This window comes from Crocuta crocuta, unplaced genomic scaffold, assembly GCF_008692635.1.
Source record: "Crocuta crocuta isolate KB4526 unplaced genomic scaffold, BGI_CrCroc_1.0 scaffold25, whole genome shotgun sequence".
In the NCBI taxonomy this organism is placed as follows: Eukaryota; Metazoa; Chordata; class Mammalia; order Carnivora; family Hyaenidae; genus Crocuta; species Crocuta crocuta.
The window spans coordinates 8,944,427-8,965,675 of NW_027532015.1; the positions used below are offsets into that span (position 1 = coordinate 8,944,427).

The 21,249-nt window shown below is 42.1% G+C and overlaps 1 protein-coding gene across 7 annotated transcripts in view; it reads right to left on the reverse strand.

Moving 5' to 3' along the window:
- The window catches only part of AIG1 (androgen induced 1), a 241,628-nt gene that overhangs the window by 115,407 nt on the left and 104,972 nt on the right, over nucleotides 1-21,249 (reverse strand). The window contains exons 4-5 of one of the 7 annotated variants that reach the window (XM_077776003.1): nucleotides 18,870-18,944; nucleotides 4,008-4,031 (exon numbers count right to left, since the gene is read on the reverse strand). The exons of 5 other annotated variants lie outside the window; for them this stretch is intronic. In XM_077776003.1, the coding sequence (XP_077632129.1) occupies nucleotides 4,023-4,031; nucleotides 18,870-18,944 (84 nt within the window). In that variant the 3' untranslated portion in view covers nucleotides 4,008-4,022. Of the gene's footprint in view, nucleotides 1-4,007; nucleotides 4,032-18,869; nucleotides 18,945-21,249 lie in introns of those variants that run through there. One more of the 7 variants, XM_077776002.1, reaches the window with a different exon arrangement.

The window sequence follows — 21,249 nt, forward strand, 5'->3', positions numbered from 1 at the left end:
GTTAGGGAGGTGGGAGTGGGGGGGTGGGGGAGGGGGCAGCTAAGAGAGTGCATGCTGGTGTCAAACTGCCTGGGTTTAAATGTACACTCTACCACTAACGCCTGGTGCAACCTCAGGAAAGTCAGTTAACTTTTGCAAAGACTCAGTTTCCTCATCTATAAAAATGGGGATATATGGCCTCATATATACATATATATGTATATGTATATGGGAGAATAACTGTCTCATTGGGAGAATTAAATAAGTCATTATGTGCAAACTGCTTAATGAGCATTTGATGATGAGTGAAACGTCAAAAAGCAAAGGTAGGGTTAAATATTTGCTGCCTGCAAACCAGCAATGCAGAAAATGAACAGCAAAGAGAAACACATAAAACACCTGGCTTTTACTTTGTGAGAGTTTCTAAATGTAATCTTTTTCTTCTTTGTGATGTAACAAATGTGGAAAGCTGCCTGTTAATATTTACAGGCACAGTGAAAGCCTTAGCAGGATACACATTTTTTCCATATTGATTTTGCTTCACAACTGATGTTCTACCCAGTTTCTCAGCTAAGTCCAGTTTCTCACTATATTTTTTGCTATAGGTTAATTTCATTTTTTACTGTCTTCCTATAGAAACTGATTTAAGGCACCATGGTAAGTCCATCTAAAAAAGGCATTTAACAGTTTTCTGTGGTTGAACACCACTGCTCTGCTTCCTGTATCAGAGTTAACTTCTTTCTGCAGTCTTACATTCTTCTGTTTCCTAGGCTCTTTCAAACACACAGATGGTTTGAATCTTAATTGGTCTGTAACTGATATATTCTGAAACTTTCCTGTACTCTTTAGGTCTACTCTCCCTGTGGGTCTCTGATCCTTTACTACTCTCCACTTTCCCTTGGTGATATTCTATGTATATATCTTGTAGAAGCTCCAGAGAGAAGCTTGATTTCTAATAATTCACTTGAGCACACAATTATTCACTTGACATTCAGGAAGCACTTATTGAGCACCAGTGTATTCCAAACTCTGCTCCCAGCTTCCAGGATGAGAAGTGAACACACAGGCGGGGTCCTGCCCCCCCACTGGAGGGGGTGTTCTTAAATTTTTTTTAACGTTTATTTATTATTGAGAGACAGAGAAAGACAGAGCATGAGCATGGGAGGGGTAGACAGAGGGGGAGACACAGAATCTGAAGCAGGCTCCGGGCTCTGAGCTGTCAACACAGAGCCCGATGTGGGGTTTGAACCCACAAACCGTGAGATCATGACCTGAGCCGATGTTGGACGTGTAACTAACTGAGCCACCCAGGCTCCCCTGGAGGGGGTGTTCTTGAGTGCTAAGGGAGACTGTAAGAAAATGAAGCGAATGAACAAGGTAATTTCTGACATTATATGAAGGAAATCAACAGGACCATTGTTTTGGTTTTCTTATTTTCCTTCCTTTCTTCCTTCCTCCCCCCTTCCCTCTCTCCCTCCCTCTCTCCCTCTTCCCTTCCTTCCTTCCTTCCTTCCTTTCCTTCCTTCCTTCCTAATTTACATCCAAGTTAGTTAGCATATAGTGCAATAATGATGTCAGGAGTAGAATCCAGTGATTCATTCCCTATGTAAAACACCCAGTGCTCATCCCAACAAGGGTCCTCCTTGATGCTCCTGGCCCATTTAGACCATCCCCCCACCCAGAACCCCTCCAGCAACCCTCAGCTGTTCTCTGTATTTAAGAGTCTCTTGTGTTTTGTCTCCCTCCCTGTTTTTGTATTATTTTTGCTTCCCTTCCTTTATGTTCATGTTTTGTATCTTAAATTCCACATATGAGCAAAGTCATATATTTGTCTTTCTCTGACTAATTTTGCTTAATACACTCCAGTTCCATCCATGTTGTTGCAAATGGCAAGATTTCATTCTTTTTGCCTGCCGAGTGATACTCCACTATATATATATACCACATCTTCTTTATCCATTCATCTGTCAATGGACATTTGGGTTCTTTGCATACACTTTGGCTACAGTCGATAGTGCTGCTATAAACATTGGGGTGCATGTGCCCCTTTAAAACAGCACATCTGTTTTCTTTGGATAAATATCTAGTAGTGCAATTGCTGGGTCATACGTTAGTTCTATTTTTAATATTTGGAAGAATCTCTGTTTCCAGTGTGGCTGCAGGAGTTTGCATACCCACCCACACTGCAAAAGAAATCCTTTTTCTCCACATCCTCACCAACATCTGTTGTTGCGTGAGTTGTTAGTGTTGGGCATTCTGACAGGTGGGAGGTGGTATCTCATTGTGGTTTTGATTTGTATTTCCCTGATGATGAGTGACGTTGAGCATTTTTTCATGTCTGTTAGCCATCTGGATGTCTTCTTTGGAAAAGTGTCTATTCATGTCTTTTGTCCATTTTTTCACTGGATTATTTGTTTTTTGAGTGTTGAGTTTGATAAGTTCTTTATCGATTTTGGATACTAACCCTTTATCTGATATGTCATTTGAAATATCTTCTCCCATTCTGTGAGTTGCCTTTTAGTTTTGCTGACTGTTTCCTTCGCTGTGCAGAAGCTTTTTAACTTGATGAGGTCCCAATAGTTCATCTTTGCTTCGTTTCCCTTGCCTCCAGAGATGTGTTGAGTAAGAAGTTGCTGTGGCTGAGGTCAAAGAGGTTGTTGCCTGCTGTGTCTTTTAGGATTTTGGTGGTCTTCTTCCATTGTTTAGGTATTTTTCCATTTTTTAGTTTATTTTTGTGTATGGTATAAGAAAGTGGTGCAGGTTCAATTTTCTGCGTGTCACTGTCCAGTTTTCCCAACACCGTTTGCTGAAGAAACCATTCCATTGGGTATTCTTTCCAGCTTTGTCACAGATTAGTTGGCCACACGTTTGTGGGTCCTTGCTATAACAAACTACCACAAACATGGTGGCTTAAAACAACACAAATTCCTTGTTACAGTTTCTGGAGGTCAGAAGTCTGACATGGGTCTCACTGGGCTAAAACCATGATGTTGTCAGGTCTACAGTCCTTCTGAATACTCTAAAGAAGAATCTATCTTCTTGCCTTTTCCAGAATCTACAGGAGCTGTATTCCGTGGCCAGTGGCCCTTTCCTCCATCTTCAGAGCCAGTGACTTTTTGAGTGGTTTTTTTTTTTCCTTTCAGGTTTATTTATTTATTTTGAGATAGAAAGTGTGAGCGGGGGAGTAGCAGAGAAAAGAGGGAGAGAGAGAGATACCCCAAGCACGCTCTGCACTGTCAACACACAGCCTGATGTGTTGTGAGACCTACAAACTATGAGATCATGACCTGAGCCAAAATCAAGAGTTGGATGCTAATAGACTGAACCACCCAAGTGTACCCCCTATCGAGTGTTTCTTACATCTCATCATTCTGACATCAACTCTTCTGCCTTCCTCTTCCACATTTAAAGGGCCTTGTGATCACACCGGGTCTAAATGGATATACCTGGATAATCTCTTTACCTGAAGGTCAAATTAGTCTCAAGGTGGAGTCGAGCTACAATCTTAACCCTGCCCCTCTGCTGTGTAACATAACATACTCATCAGGGTCAGGGATCGGGACGTGGCTCTCTCTGGGCGCCATTAGCCTGCCTACCAAAATGATGTAAGAGGTACTATAATTTTAGCATCCTGTTTGCTACCTACATAGACATTTAATAAATCCAGTACTTAGGAAACACATCAGAACTATAACATTTACTTCTTATTAAATCATCACAGCAAGAGCTGTGTTTTCTTTATTGTAGAATCTGGGGGGGGATGGAGTGGTTTCAGCTAACCTTCCAGGTAAACACAAAGTTATCTCGACGCAGGGAGAGGCTCGGGGCCCATGCCACTGAGGCTCTGGAGGGGAAGCTCTCTCTGCATTTCACTGGCTTCTTCTTTGGGACTGGCTTGGGCCGGATCACTCCTGCAGGACGCTGCTGGCGGCCTTTTCTCCCCTCCTCCTTAGCAGTCCCTCTGCCCAAGGATTCGTTGCTTGATTTCTGTTGGCTGCAGCAGTTTTCTTGAATTATAAAATGGATGCTTTTTTTTTTTTTTTTTAAGGATCCTAGGATAAAGAAACCGAGTTTCAGAATAGCTGGGGGAAATATCTGAAATGGTCGGGAAAGGCTTTTGATTGGTGAATGCGAGATTAGAGAGTTTTATGGGTTTGCTTTTATGCAGTATGAATATGGCAAGTTTAATTTTTAATTTCTGCAGTGTTGCTCGGGTTTATGATGCCGCTATTTTGCTGGGTGCAACCGAAGCACGCTGTTCTTCCTCCTCACTGAATTACAGCCTTCCGTTACTCAAAATGTCTCCTAAGAATTAAGCCTTGACAGTCTAACAAGACCTTGCATCCCTGGCCCTTCCGACCCCCCGATTATATAACACAGTTGGCTGCTTATGTGTCCCTTTGCTTCTTTTGTCTGTATCCATCTATTTTACTCTGGATTCGTCACTGTGTTCTCCACACAGCAACAGAGAGCTCTCAGCATGAAGGGGGGAAGTGGCCCAGAGCTCTTATTTTCCTTGTACTTCTGCACAATGGCTACAAAGTCCTGTGGCCGAAAGTTGCTGAATTTGATGATCTTCATAAAGGGTGTGGCCTGAAAAATGCTACAGAACAATATTAATTTTATTTCCTAGCTAGCTTTTCCCTGCACAACCCAACGTAGGCCAGGGCCACCAGAAAAGTTTGGGAATTAGGTTTGCAGAGAAAGATCGCTAAACTCAAGCCACATTTGAGCCACACTTGCGAAGGTCAGACCTATTCACATGAAGGTAAAAAGCCGGGCAGTGTTTTCCTTATCATGTTTTCTCCAGAGGTCATTCTCTTCTCACTCTAAACCGAGTTAGATCTAATTAGAAATTACCATTCACACAGGCATTTTTATTTCTTTATAGTATGGCCACTGAAATCTCTGACCTACATGGTAAAGCCAATCGGAAATATCCTAAGTTAAAGACATGCCTCTACCAACTGCAGTTCTAAGAGGAAAAATCTTCTAGGCAAAATAAAAATGTTACATTTATGCTTAGCAAAAGGAGCTGTGAAAACCTGGACATTTATTTTCTATTTCCTCTCTATTTTTTCATGAAACCCAACCTAAGGATTAAATACCAGCATGATCTCATTTATTTTATATTCTGCTCCCTTTCGGAATTGAGAACAGGGAAGAACCCACCTTCTATGGCTCAGAAGGTGAACTGTCTGAGCTTTCATTCTGTTACAGAAGTCCAAAAAACTAGTCATACCTCAGCTCAGCTCCATCAACTGCTCCTCAGCCAATTACACTGTGTTTATAACACAGATTGGAAGTGCCTCTGTGTGTGTGTGTGTGTGTGTGTGTGTGTGTGTGTGTGTGTGTGTTGTAATGGTTACAGGAAATCTAAATTGAAACTTTGCTACATGTAGCTATAATGTTCACTTAGATAATTGCTTTTTTGTAAACATAGTTTCTTACAAAGTCTTAAGCTTGCTGCTATGGAAGCAATGACATTAACAGAAATAACAGTGGTGCCACAAATCTTCAGGGATTTTTTTTTTAATGGAAAGAAAAATTCTAAAACTAAAAATATACTTTTTATTTGCAACTATGGGAATACAAACACCAGAAAAACAAAAGAGGACTGTATAATCGGGACACAGGAGGTATACTCTTGGCAGTGTTAGGGAAAGGGCAGTCATGGGATGGAATCTGTCTTAGGTCATTACAACTTGGTCAAAAGAGAAAAAAAATCTGCATTCACAAAAGAGATGATGTCTGGGAGGGAGTGACAGCTTCCCCAACTTGCTCACCACACGCCCCTTTACATTACCCTTATGGGGTATAGGGGGCTCACCCTAATGCTTCCTGAGTTTGTAGTGCTTATGATCTCATGCACCTTGTCCCTTTAGCATACAGTTTTTAAAGTTTATTTGTTTATTCTGAGAGAGAGCGTGTGTGCATGAGTGGGGGGAAGGGCAGAGAGAGAGGCAGAGACAGAGACAGAGAGAGAGAGAAAGAGAGCGAGAATCCCACATGGGCTCCACACTGACAGGGGCTTGATCTCATGAACCAGGAGATCATGACCTGAGCTGAAATCAAGAGTCCGGAGCTCAACTGACTGAGCCACCCAGGTGCTGCGGCATAGAGTTTTTAAACGCAGATAACCACCTACTGCAGAGATACTATCCCTTCATTTAATTGTTAATTGTTAATGCTAATTGATATTTATTTTGCAGAATCCATGATAAAAATGTCCAGTTCTAAAAGCACTGAAATCTAAAAGAAATACCCTTTTCTTTATCTCAACTGCGAACATCAACACCAGTTGGACTTGCAGGCATCTTATTAAGATCAGTAGCCCCGCTCATTCAAGTTGGCCTCTAGTAGCACTATCAGCAAAGACCACAGGATGGTCTTCTGCAGGCTCGAACTTCATGATCTTATGATTGTAACTGTAAATTATTTATATCAAAATGTTGATTCCTCAAACTGGATTATAGACAAATTTTCTTTCCATTAAGGAGTGCTGTTCTTTATTTTTTTTTTTTTTTTTTTTTTTTTTTATTTTTTTTGTTTTTTTTTTTTTTTTNTTTTTTTTGGTCTTTACATCTTTTGCTTTCTTCTGGATCTTTACACTAAAAAAGCAAAAACTTAATTGTGTTTCTCTTATCAAGTAGATATTTGCCAACCACAGTCCCCCTGGAAACTGGGGAAGAGGAGAGCTCAATTCACGCCCTCTGATAGCAGACTACAGTAGCGTCTTCATTTGCAAAGTTGAATATATTCCCTCAAGAATGTTTTTATTCCATTACATTTTACCTCAGTTAATTGATTTAGCAAAATAAGATTCCAGATTTTTGTAATGGGGAAAATATGACAGTTAAAGATTGAAAACTACCTTGAGAAAGGGAAAAAATAGCGGTTCCTTAAAATAGGTCCAACATGACCCATGCCAGACTGACATCAGTCCTGTGCTGAGGAAAGTTGCTCGCTCACTATTTACAATGGACGGTGAAGAATTCAATTTTAATTTTTGTAGCTTGAGCCATGTCACACATATGGCTATGTCAGCTTTCCCTGGAGTCTGGATCTGACACTCTGACCATATCAACACTGGAGCCAGTAGAAACTTAAAAATAAAAGGCAAGATTGTGGCACAACACAGTCAGATATCTGGGTCATTGAAAAGATTCAATAAATGAACAGACAGAGACAATGACTAATGATTTAGAGGAATGAAATTATAAAACAATTACAGTGTATTTCCATTGGCAAATTTATCAAAAGTTGATTCTTCAAGTACTTTTGCTCTCCATAAATTCTCATGGTTGATGCTTTTTTTTTTGCCCTGGAATTTGTAGTTTATTAAAAACTTTAGTTTGGGGAATTCTTTGCTGCTGGCTCAAAGAACGGGTGCATGCCCTGGGGTGTTATAACAGCACATTAACGCAACATTACATTAATCAATGGCACCACAGACATATACTATTTTATAAAGAAAACAGCTACAAAATCCACATGTGTGCTGTCTGGGCAAGTGAGATTCTGACTTGGCAAAATGTCACATTCCAAGTTCAGCCATCCTGAAATAAATCCAATTTGTACACTTTACATCAACAACAGAAAACACTGATTGAGCAAAGGTAAGTTATTTATGCATCCATCATTTATCACGGGAATATATAATGCAAAAAGAATGAGACATGATGCCAAAGAGAAACATTCCTTTAAAATTAATTAGTAAGCTTCTAAAGATACTTATCAAAAGGATAATCCAGGTAGACCTGCGTTGATCAACCAATCCAACAGCTCTGTGCATACAACCGGAGCCAAGCCACAACCACTACAGCTTTGAATACCTGCCAGGAAGTCACCCTCATGTGGCTCTGTGTTTTTATCCAGAGGCTTGAAGGAGATTATGTGGATAATTTGTAGAAAGCGGATTTCACATTTTGCCATTCAGGCTTCGGCTCATGGCTGGTCTGCTCAATCCTTTAAGCGTGGACCAGGAATGAAGGCACACATGGGCTCATTTTCCAAGGAGACCAATCTACCTGCCCTAATGGCCCTGGAATACACTAGTACGCTGCTTCATGGGGCACATGAAAAGCATTGAAAATCTGAGCCAAAGACCTTGCAGCGACTTTGGACTAAAGTCTGTGTGAGGCATGCCTCTGGGGAAGCTACTGAAGATACACTGTCAGAACGAGGAAACAACCCAGAGGTAAAATATATGGACAGGGGGTGGGCAGCCAAATTTCCATTATATGAGGTTCCCCTTCCACTAGATAGCCTTGGATTACTTGAACTCTCTGAAAATAACGCCTTCTACTTTCTCTTGTTTTCACCTTGAAGTCTATCTTCTCTCTCTGGAACCCTTTTGTTTTGCTGTTATCTCCACGGCAGACATGTTTCTCCACCATTCTAAGGAATCCTTCAACTTTGCTCTCAACTTGGACTTCCCACATTGTTCAGAATTTTGTTGCATCCACTATTTTATGGGAGATTAAAGATGGCTATAATTTCTTTGTTGTTCCTCTCATCGAGAGATGGAATCAAGGTCCTTTCCCCTTGAATCTGACCTTGCCTTATGGACTTGATTGACTGATAGGATGCAGAGGAAGTGATGCTCTGGGTTTTTGAAGCTAGGCCTTAAGAAGTCTTGCAATCTTGCCTGGACCTTTGGGAGCTACAAGCGGCCACATAAGAAGTCGACTACCTGAGAGACTGGCGAGGCCATATATAGGTGCTCGGGTCAACAGCCCCAGGTCAACATTGCTGTCCAGCCATCCCCATCGAGGCACAAGACACGTTGGCTAAAGACCACTGAGCAGTAGAGTACTTCACTTCATGGAGTAAAGACCCCTCTGCTGATACCATGTGGAAAAATCACCCAGCTAAGCACTGCGTCAATTCCAGGTCTACAAAATCCTGATACAGTACAGTGGTTGTTGTTGTTGAAAGTCACCAAGTGTTGGGGTAGTATGTCACGCAGCAATCAATGCTGGGACAGAACTCTCTCCCTTTTAATTTTTCCCTCTTAAAATAAAATCAATTCTTCACCTTTTATCTACAAAATCTGCTCCGTTCTTCCCAAGTGTTAAAATCTTCCCTCAATCCTACCATGTAATACAATAAAGCTCTGCTTTCCTCAATGGTAACCATCTTCAAAAGACTAGTCTCTACCACTGCTTCCTTGTCCTCATTTCCCACTCTTTAAACACACAGCAATCTGGTGTTCACAATCTCCATTCTAAAATGGCAGGATTTCAATGTTGGAAGGGGCCTTAAAGGCCGCCTCATCCAGCCATATGTTCTCTCCTAAATTCCCCTCCATAAGGTTCCTTGTTAGTAGTAGGCGTCTTGACGATGCTCTAACAACTCAAGGAATGTAACACTTGGTGCCACCCAAGGATGCGCATTCTATCTTTGGATATCTGAGATTATGAGGAAGTTAGCTCTGATTCTGCACAGAATTCTGTCTCTGTGAAGCTTCTATTCTTCAGTCCTAGTTTTCTTGCTCCTAATTTCATAGAAAAAGCCCAACCTCTCCAATATGAAGACACTTAAAATCATCCAGATAAGACATGGATTAGGTGGTGGCAGTGGGGCTGGAGAGAAGAGAACATATCTGGCATTTATTCCAGCTGAAGACATTTATGTGTTACCGAAATCTAGATGCATCTTAAAATGGATGTGTGAAGTCACAGGGTGAACCTTACAGTCACCTTTTATCTTTCTACAGTGTAATTAACTTAAGTCTTGAGCCGCTATTCTATTTAGTTATAGGACACCTGGAGACAGCAGAGACAGAATGATACGGCATAAATGGTGGGTTAGAGTATGGACTGTGAGGTCAGACTGGCTGCAGTACTCTCTGGCTATGTGACCCTGAGTGGCTTAGCTACGAAAACTCCAGCCACTTCCAGGGAAACTCATTCATGTTCAGTTATTTCACAGTCAAACGCAGAACTCTAACAATCAAATTAGGGTTCTGCCTTTCCTGCTCTTTTTCCCGGGGTAGAGTCTAAATTCTAAGAAGGCCCATATGTGTCATGGCATCAGGGAAAAGACATCTAGTCGGTTAGCCCCCATTCCTGCTGACCCTCCTGGGGACCAACACTGCTTTTGCTGCTTACACTGCTTTGTTTCCACAGCCTCCGGCACATGGAATCCGCATCACATATGCTGATGGTGTCCCTTCTGCAGGACACCAAAGCCTTTGGGAGTCCCTCCCAGGGCAGCCTCTGGGGACACAGGGAATTTTAAGATGTTTTCCATGTACCCTGGATATCTCAACCAGTCACTGCTGCTTTTCCATTCCACCACCATGCTGCTTCAAGATTTCCCTATTAGGTGTGGCTTCTCCTGGAGTGACGACCGGACTCAAACCCTGGTCCTCTGGGATTTCCCCAAACGGTTCTGGGGCTTCTGTTCTCTCCCATCTCCAGGCGCCAGGGCACCGCCTACCTTTTCTGGGTACTTTGGCATCTCGACTGCAGATTCTTCTCCCGCCAGAAGCAAAAACGTCCTCTCCTGGGGAACAAGAAGCTGCCTGGACCTCACCCTTCCTTCTCCTCAATTATATTAAATTCTCAGGCTTTGGCTCCTGATAGGCAAAGCAAACTTTGAAGCCCTCTTTTAACGTTTATCTTTTAAAAAATTCTGTCTTGTAATTAACAAAACAGAAGAAAATCAAAACCAGCCGTGGCTCCGGATGGGCTGTTAGGATTCACGTGACCCACGTGTAGAAGTCGATAGCCAAGAATTTGCTTTTTTGTCTTCTGCAATTAGCTTGTCCCTAAAGCTAAAAGCCTCAGAGATCTGAGGTAAAAACAAAATACCAAGATGGAGAAAACATTGGTTAGACTTTTAAATGTCAGTCCCATTATAACTACACTTGATTTGGTAGTGCTTACATCGTTCCTGAAAGCTGTGATTAAATTAAGTTGATGGTACGTCTTACATCAATGGCACACTAGGAATGAGGGGAAAAAGCAATTCAGAGGTAGTTTCTATGCAACTTGGTATGACAGAGCAGCAAAGATGATACCAGCCAGAAATGAGTAACCTAGATTAAAATCCTAGGTGTCCTTGAGCAATTTATTAACTTCCTACACCTCAGCCCCTCATCTGTTAAATGCCGATAGTAATTAACTGTGAACTCATAGGTTCTTATGAGGATCACATGAGTTCATTCATAGAGAACATTAGGGCAGCGTCTGGCACAAAGTAGATAATTAAGTAGCATTAGTTACTGTTCTATGTTGGATGTGGAGAGAGGTACAGAACAGAGGGAAAGACAATTCTACTGGTCAGACTTACAACTAACTTGCTAGTTCCTGAGCTGAAACTAGAAGCATGTTCTCCTTCCTCCAAATCATTACTCCCATCCACTGAGAACATAGACTCATAAGACATGGATACACCGCAAACCCTCTTTAATTACATCCTCTTGAAACCTAGTGGGATGGAGAGTGTCCCCAGCTCTTGACAAAAGAGGGGAAGTAAGGTTACTGTTTTTAACCACTCCAGGCAGAGTAGAGGGTAGGGGAGAGGTCCAGGTGGATTTCTAATCTGATTGAGAGAAAAGCAGCATCTGCATCTCTTAGATGATTTGCGGGGGTCCCCTCTACTTATGGAGCCCCCGGGGCCAGTCCTGACTGTAAGTGACCCACAAAATCCTTTACAATAATACAATATATAGCTTAAAGTCAACCACGCATTTAAATTTACAGCTTGCAGTGGTGCCTAAATCAAACCGCTCCATTGCAATGAAGTTATGTGGGAAAGCTTTATTTTTATGGCTTACACACTTCAGCTACTTTACGGAACAGTCTGAGGATCTAAGGACACTTCATAATGAAGTAGTATTTGCTTGGGCTTCCTAGTGGAATTGTCCTGTGGACCTTTTGCAAATAAAATGATTCACTCTGTGGGCTGGAGTAGCAAGGTGGATAGTTGTGACATTTACTGAGATGGAGAACAGGGAGGGAGGTGGGATGACAGATTTCAGATTTCAGTCTGGGATGTGTTACACTGTAAAATACGTATGAGAAATCTGAGTGGGGGTATTAGGCAGGTCCAGAACTCAAATGAGACATAGATATGGGAGTTTTGTTGACTTTTGTTAGGTGAAAGCATAGAAGAGGAAAAGTGCCTCCAGGAGAGATGGTAGGAAGAAAAGAAAAATCCAGGATTGGTCCCAAGACACCACAATATGTAAACATTGATGAGAGGAGGAGTCGGCAGAGAATGTGAGAAGCAGCAGCCAGGAGAAAGCCAGAGGCCAAGAAGAGAGAGTTCCAAGGAAGTACAAGTGGCTAGTCGGGTAAAATACTGTTCAGAGAGTCGAAGAAAGCGAGGAATTAAATGTAACCATGGACTTGGTCAACCTAAAAGTGAGTGCAAACCCTCATGTTGAACGGAAAGCAGTTTCAATGGAGTGGTGAAGCAGGATTCTGATTCAGAGTAAATTACAGAGTGAACAGAGGTCAGGCAGTGGAGCCCATCTGTGTAGACACCTCTGTGGAGAAGCTCAGGCTGAAAGAAGAGGAGAGAGAAAGTAGAGATAAGCTCTGTGACCGGAAGGAGTGCAGAGAATTCAGTAGACGGGCAAGGACAGGGATACAGCTGTTGTCATATCAGGGACTCATGTTGTCTTTAACATCACCTAAAACCATTTTGCTGTCTTCACAGTGATGTTGTTGTCATGATCTTCTGCTCTAATAAAACTGCCCTTAAAAAAAAAAAGTGTTTTCTCTACTCTTTTCAGCAGTGAATTCATCATCTATCTACAGGGTCTACTAGCAATTTATGCAGCTGACTACTCACACTGACGTCTCTGTACTCCAACACCACATCTGGACACGGCCATCTCATGTGGTGTCTCAGCAGTGTCTCAAAAAACAATGCGTTCCTATAAAGAGTAGCCATTTTCTCGGCCAGGTCCTCTTTGCTCCCCTATTTCCTAATGGGACATCCAGATACTCCCACTCAAAACCATATTTTCCTTTTCTGTAATCAGGAAACCGTCTCCTATTCTCTGGCTTGGAGCCTTTTTCTTGGTGGTCTCCTGCCCAGACCACTTTCATCACCACTTCCATCTCAAAAACCTACCCGTCCTTTAAAGCTTATGATACGTGAGCCAGAAAACTCTGCTGATCCTTCCAATTTGATGTGATCTTCCAACAGTTAAGCCCTCTGTGTACCTCTCGTCAGTTAGATTTATTTGAGGGATTGTCTTATCTGCCTGATTAGACTTTAAACTTCATGACCAGGGGCCTTATCTTACTCATTTTTGCATTTCTTGCATCACTACATACAACAGGCATTCAGCAAGGTTTTGTTGAATTGGCTTAAAAGCAAATTAATGAATTCTTTAGATCAAATGAGTTGTTTCCAGTTGTACGCATGCAGAATAAATAATACACTGGAAACTTAAGAATGCACTCAACTGGGGGACATAAATGAGTTCATATGAACATCTGGGCACTGCCAAAAATCTCTTTTCTTTCCTGGAACAAGTATTTATGTAACTTTTTATTATGGTATGGAATATTTTAAATATACCTAAAAGTAGAAAGAATAGCATTATGAACCCCCATGAATTATCAGCCAGTTACAACAACTCTCAATATTTTCCCAATCTAATTCTGTCAATTTATCGACCCCGTCCCATTTTTTCCTGCAGTATTTTAAAGCAAACTCCAGACATCATATCATTTCACTTACATATCCCTCAGCAAATATTTCTACCAGATGAAGTTTTGTCTTATAATTTAACCACATGTCAGACCTAATGAAATGAATTCTAATTACTTAATATGATTTAATATCTAGTTTTTGTTCATATGTCCTCAATTTGTTGCAATCATTTTATTCAGAGAATGCTTAATTTAATACTTATAGCCCATTTTAAGGCAATTTAGTGGTAGACATTACCTCTTGATTCTTTTAGCGTATGTGCTGGAAGAGGTTAAGGAAAAAGGAGATACTCAATTTTAGAATTACTTAGTTTCCTTGATTCATTTCCTTCCCTCTTCAGCTACTGCTGTTTTGGATCTTTTTCATTATCATGTTTACAAAACCATGAGAAGGAAAAGAAGGTGGGTGAGAATCTAGTGTCTATTTGTCCCCCCGTATCTTTAGTCTTTCTCTAGAGGAAGACAAGTATTGACACAAGGCTGAAGACGATTATTTCCTAGACTCTCTTACAGTAGATAGCCACAAGACCATGCAACTTTTTGAGCAACAGTGATGTGTGAAATTCCTGGGTAATGTCTCTCACTGGAAAGATGTGTGATGTCTCCTGTCTTACACACCCTTCATAACGGCTTAAATGCAGATGTAGGGTGGTAAGCCATCTGCCACCACGCAGATGATGAGCAGCCCTAAAGGATGCAGAAGCGACCAGATGAAAGAGCCGGGGGCCCTAGTTGACCTCATCAGGAAGAGTTCGCCTGCCAACCTGCAGACCATCAGTTTTAAACTACTGTTATTTTGGTATCTGTTACAACAGCTGTTCGGATATCTTAATTACATTAGAAGGTAAAACTCAACAATGTCTGTATTATAAATCGAACAGAAGTTTTCTAAAAATCTAATGAGAGTTCCTGTTTCCTACATTGTAGTCAAATGTTCTCTGCATATGTTTCCAGTTACTACTAGCTATCATTCTGTCTTGGAGCATGATAATCACCTGACATTGGTTAACTGACTGTATACCACGACAAGCAGCAAAGCAGAAAGACTGGCTAGATATGGTTCCAGGCAAACTTAGTTGAATCCTCCCTGGCCACTCCCTAGCTATGAAGAAGTTATTAGAACTATATGATACTTTAAAGACCTGTAAAATGGGAATAGCAGAGCTCCTGAGAAGATTAATTGGGGAGGGGGGTGGGCGGGTGCCTGGGTGGCTTAGTCAGTTAAGCGTCCGACTTTCGCTTAGGTCATGATCTCGCGGTTCGTGGGTTTGAGCCACTCGTCGGGCTCTGTGCTGACTGCCAGCTCAGAGCCTGGAGCCTATTTCAGAGTCTGTATCTCCCTCTCTCTCTGACCCTCCTCTGCTCATGCTGTCTCTCTCTCTCTCTCTCCTAGAAATAAATAAAAATATTTTTTTAAAAAAGAAGATTAATTAGGGGGAATAAATAAGTTTGTGTATATCAGAGGAGTGAAGACAGTACTTGGCACAAAGAGGTATCCAGAAAAGGTTAACTTCATTTCCTTTGGTTCCCTGCATACATAAGTCACGAGGGTCTGATGATATTTTCCAATAAGCTACTACTGCTGTAGCCATTCAGGGCTCCAGCCCTCGTCCAAACCAGCAAAAGTTATTGGACACTGTAGGGGTCCTGGGATTTACAATGCCAATCTCTTCTTAAAGGTTGTGAAAGAAACCATAAAAAACTTTTGTGGATGAAAACCTTCTCCCAAGGATTATATGGCTGCTTAGAAAGGATGTTGATAAGCGGTGCATTAGTTGGGGGAACACTAGCCAGTAGAGCACACTACCGTCATCTCAGACAATAGAGGTTCCTAGAGCATGAGGCTCTGCTCCATCCAGTTATCCAAGGGTCCAGACTGGCAGAGTCACCGACCTGCCTGATAACATGGGATGGCAGGATTATGTGGGAGGCATTTACAGGCCAGGCCAGGAAGTGATTTCATAACTTCCACTCACATTCCACTATCCATGAGTCTTATGTTGAGACCTAACTGCAAGGGAGGCTGGCAAATATGGTCTAGTGAGTGCCCAGAAAGAAAAAAAGAGAAATGTGGGGAAGAGCTAGAAGCATCTGCCATAAGCGGTTATCCTGAAAGACTTCACTGAACTATTTTATTTAGCTTCAACTTGAATACTAGGAGAATACACTTAGACAAACTGGGCCAAAACTTCTATTAACAATGTCTTACAAAAGTCCTTGTAGGATACAAGAAATGAATTTAAGGAAGATAATTTTTTAAAGAACTGACTAGACAAATATCTCCTAAATGCTCCAAAGCGACATCAGTAAGTAATAATAATCACTTAAAAATGTTTTAATGGCAGAAAACCCAAATTATTTTAGCTAGGAGAAGCCTCAAGCATTGGATCATTTTCCTCCAGGAAAAAAGAAAAACAAGCGCTTTTGCTTAGGGAAGGATCTGAACTTCTAAGGGATTCCCAAGAGTCATTAACTTCACGTTGTCTTTTCCTAAACAATGGTGTCCTAGTTACTGGACGAACAGCACACAGGTGGCCCAGAAACCACACACGCATTGGTCACAGTCACACATGGCAAAACCTGCTAAGAGGCTGCAGACGATTGTGTTTCATCATGATGATATTTCCAGAAATAAAGGGAATTACACATTAATAAAGCAGTGAAACTCTGAGGGTAACCATGACAACTATTGCAAATTTAATAACATTTTATACTCCTCAAGAGTTTTTTTTCTTTTTTCTTTTTTTTGTAATTGCCAAAAAGATTAGACAAATTCTGAGAAGGAGCTGAAAAGCACTTTGTCTCACCTAGTAGCCTTACACTTCTAAAGATGTCACAGCACGTTCGGCACATACTAATACTGACTTTGCAGCAGCCTCTAGAAACACCCTGCCTGCTTCCCGCATGGTTGATTGTGAAAGATGGTCACAGACCAGAGCCCGCAGTTCCGTGTCTTTAAACGATATCTGGTCAGAAAACTAGTTCCCCAAGTCAAGTCCAATTTCATTTGTTTTCTAACATAGAATTCTCACCAGAGCAAACGGTTCTAATGCATGTCTACAGAAGTTTCCAAAGCTTCCTAAATATCTAAATCAGATTTTAGAACATTTTATCTATTTTCTTTTTTAAAGATTGTTATTTTTAAGTAATCTCTACACCCAACATGGGGCTCGAACTCAGAGCCCTGATATCAAGAGTCCCACAGTCTACTGACCAAGCCAGCCCATGCCTCTTAGAACATTTTAAAGAAAGACATAATCTAACTTATGCAGACTTTCAATTTAATCAAATCGCAGTTTTTGTTTTTGTTTTGCTTGTGTTGTGCTGACGCATGAGAAGTCACAAATGGTAAAGATTATTTTAAAGGTTGCCTTCCACCTCTTTCAAGAAGTACACAGGGGCAGCTGGGTGGCTCAGTCAGTTGGTTAAGAGTGTGACTTCGGCTCAGCTCATGATCTTGTGATTTGTGAGTTCAAGCCCCACATCGGGCTCTGTACTGACAGCTCAGAGCCTGGAGCCTGCTTCGGAATCTGTGTCTCCCTCTCTCTCTGCCCTTCCCCTGCTCACATTCTGTCTCTCTCTCTCTCAAAAATAAGTAAACATTAAAAAAAATTTGTTTAAGTGCACAAGCAAGTTACTTCTTTTTTTAATCAATTTTCCTGCATATTCTCCTATGATCCATACTTATTAGGTACAGATTAACATTGAGATCCATAAAGATAACTCATTCCAGGTGACAGTACATTAAGTGGCAGAACACCAGAAGGCATTCTTGTGTAGCTGGAGAAGCTTCCGACCCTGCTAAGCGCATATGTCAGAAATAGTGCCTCTTTCGCTGGGAGAAAATGAAGGTCACAAGGAAAACTACCTACCCCCCAAGCACTGTTACTTAATCTACTCTTGTTTCTGCCTCAAGAGAAAGATGAACTGGTCCATCCTCCTCTACCTCAAAAACTGCCACATTCATGGGATTTTGTTAGTGCTTCTTGCTGTTCAGGCAGGCTCTTCTTTTCTCTGTGGCTTGTTGCCTTGTAGTTACTTTGCCGCTCCTTGGCACCGTGCCAGTCACTGTCCTTGTCTGATGGGACCAACGTGTGGCCTGGGATCTTCCTTCTTCCCCAAGTGCTTTCCTCCGGGCTCCTCCACCCTCTTTCTCCCCGGGCTGGTCTCCCACACCCGTGACCTTCCTCTCAGTGTTTCCCTTGCAATGTGGGCATTGGCCCAGCCTCCATTCCCAGCCTTCTCCTCCCTCGTAAACCCAGGCTGTCCCTGTCACTTCTTCCCCTCAACCCCAAAGGAGGGGGCCTTCTAAAATGCCACTCTGACCCCGCTTTACCTCTGTTTAAATTCCTTCAACAACCCCCCAAAAGCTAGCAGGATCATCTTCAGTCTCCTTGGCCAGGACACTGAGAGCTTCTGGCTTGGCCCTAGGTCACCGCCAAGTGTCGCTGCCTCCTGGCTCCTCTTCTGTAGTGGGGTCACACTTTATGCAAGTTTGTCAAACACATAGTGGTGTTTCCTGCCACTGCCTATGCCATTCCTCCACCAGGGCTGCCTTTCCTTCCTTTCCCCGTCTGTCTAGTGTCTAAATCGAATCCTCTTCCCCATGCAAACCTTTCCCATGCTTTATTGCTTCTGAAAGATAAAGCCTAAACTAGTTTTTGGTACGTAGGGCTCTCCGAGATCTCAGCCCCTGCTTCCATCTCTAACTCCCCCCTCAGCTATGCCCCATCTTTGACTCCACTCCTGGGCAAGCCAGTTATTCTGAGTCCTTGAACTGAGCACAAATGGAAGTCATTCCCCAAATCCTCACATCTGCTCTAAACTTCCAATTCAGCTCCCCAAAAGTGGTCCCTGGAGCTCATCCCTCTTTTGCCCCTTCTTGGAGCTTTAATGGTCTCTCCTTTGACTGGCTGTTCTTTCTTTAGAAGGACATCAGTGCTCAGAATGGTCTGAGGCACAAGAGGATTCAGCAAATATCTGTAGAGCAAATACCCAGGAAAGGGTTAATCTCCTACTGTGACTCTTCCTCATTCCCTGGGGGAGGCCCAACAATACTGGCCACAACTGAGCATTGGTTTTTTCAGTGCAAAGGACAGAGAGGACCCAGTTTCTTTGTCTTTCTACTCTGAAGAGCCACAGATGTGACTGGAGAGCCTTGGGTGCTGCTCCTGGAGGCCATAATGACTGAGGGATGCTGGGGGTTACCTGCCACGATGTAGAGGGGTCAAGCACATCTCCAACCCTCCATGGGTCCTGGGGTTCCCGCAGGGTGGGGGAGACCTAGGGTCGGCCCAGAAGGATAAAGACCTTTAGGTTTCAGTCCATGTACTGAACTGTATAATTGAAATTATCCAAGTAATTATGTGGATTAGAGAGATTTCTAAGTACAGCCCCCTGCCCTCCACCAAATCTATGACATTCCATGACAGAATGCCTTGTATATAAAAATATCCATTGGCATGTGACTCCTCCCTCCTGGTCAACAGAGCAGGAAGAGTAATTCCCTTATGAAACAATTGTGATTCTTCCCAGTCCTCTTCTGCATTTTTCTGATTATACCTGAAGGAATTTTCTTACGGAATCCTTTCTCTTTCCCTACTTTCCCCACTTCTTGCCCACTTACCAAGAGAAAGACTTTCCTTGCCTTCCCCTTAACCTCTTAAATTCTCTAACCCTCAGTTTCCACTTCCGTGAAATAGAAATAATAATAGGGTTGAGAGAATTAAGTAGACAACAGGTAAAATTGCTTAGCACAGCAAGAGAGAGGAGTGTGATGCATGTCAGCTGTGATCAGTGTCTTTTATATTGCATTTAGGAGTGACAAACAGAAGAAAATGCAAGAGATAAATCCCTATTGAGGAAAAGAAAAGTTGTAAGTCTTCTCATGCAATTAACATATAAAGCCAGAAACATCAACGTCTTGGTCCCCTCTAAAATAACCAGAACAGGAGGCGCCTCAGTGACTCCGTCGGTTAAGCATCCAACTCTTGATTTTGGCTCAGGTCATGATCTCACAGTTTGTGAGTTTGAACCCTGCGTTGGGCTTTGTGCTGCTGATACGGAGCCTGCTTGGGATTCTCTCTCTCTCCCCTCCTCACTCTGTGCCCCTCCCCCACTCTTTCTCTTTCTTAAAATAAATAAATTAATTAAATTAAATAACTGGAACTGTTCTTCTGAATTGCTATCCTAACCATCTAATCAATACTAAGTCATGTGGCGCACACAGAGAGAGCTCTGAGGAACTGACACCCTAGAAGTCATATCTAATTCTTTTCTAGTTCTACAATGTGTATTCTACCTATTCCTCAAAAGGACACAGCGGCTTGTAGTAAAATGCTCAGGGTAAGTGGAAATCAACAGAAAATGAAGAATCAGACCAAAAAAGTACAGCATTTCAGAAAGGAGAGAAAATTGTATTGGAAGCCGCAAATGAGCTGGCTTCTTTTTTTCCCAACTTTTTTTGGCCACTGTGTTCGATTCCAATATTATGGTAGAAATGCCTGAAGAACTGTCAACATTCAATTCAGCTCAAGCATCCTTGGCTATCTCCCAGCTTAGAAATGGAAGGTCCTGGTTCTGCCTGATGCAGGCCTCGGGCCACACAGGAAGTCACAGAGCACAGAGGGACCTGGCTTCAGGAGACAGGGGAGCTGCCCAGACCTGTCCTGGGTCTCAGCTGATAACTGCCCTTCATCCAGCTGTGACTGGGCCTATGCTGTGACAGAGGCCAGAAGTCCCTGTTTAACCAAACAATTCAAGTGACATAGTCACGGCAACACTGGCATGTGGTGAGAGTGACCGTATCCAGCCTGGCTTGGTCCCTCACCACACAGGGGACAGGAGTCTTCAGGGAGGCCTGGCCAAGTGAGAACAGATATCCTGACATCCACAAATGTCTGAAAATCCCACAGATGGAATTTTCAAATAAGTGATAGTATAAACCTCACAGAAGGAGGCATTGCCAGCACGAGGTTCCAGAATGTTTTACTGAGCACTCTGGAGAAAGCCACATATGAAAAAGTGCATCACAGTTAACAACAAAAAGATGGCCTACAAGATGCGCCAGCCTGGAGATGAATCCCTTTCCTAACATTGAAAAGCAAAAAAGAAAAAAAAAAGATTTATTTTTTAAAATTTTTAAAAAGTTTTTAATTCCATTTAGTTTTAGGTATACAATACAGTGAGGCAATACTCTGCTCCCTACTCCCACACATCACGCTGTGCTCATCACAAGTGCTTAACACACTTCTTTCAATCCCCATCATCTATTTCACCTATCCCCCACCCACTTCCCCTCTGCTATTCATCAGTTTGTTCTCTATAATTAAGAATCAGCTTCTTGATTTCCCTCTCTCTTTGCCTTTGCTTGTTTGTTTTGTTTCTTAAATTCCACATATGAGTGAAATCATATGGTATTTGTCTTTCTCTGACTGACTTATTTTACTTAGCATTATACTCTCTAGATCCCTCCATGTCATTGCAAATGGCAAGATTTCATCCTTTTTATGGCTGAATAATATTCCAGTGTGTGTGTGTGTGTGTGTGTGTGTGTGTGTATACATTCCATTGTACATACATACATTAT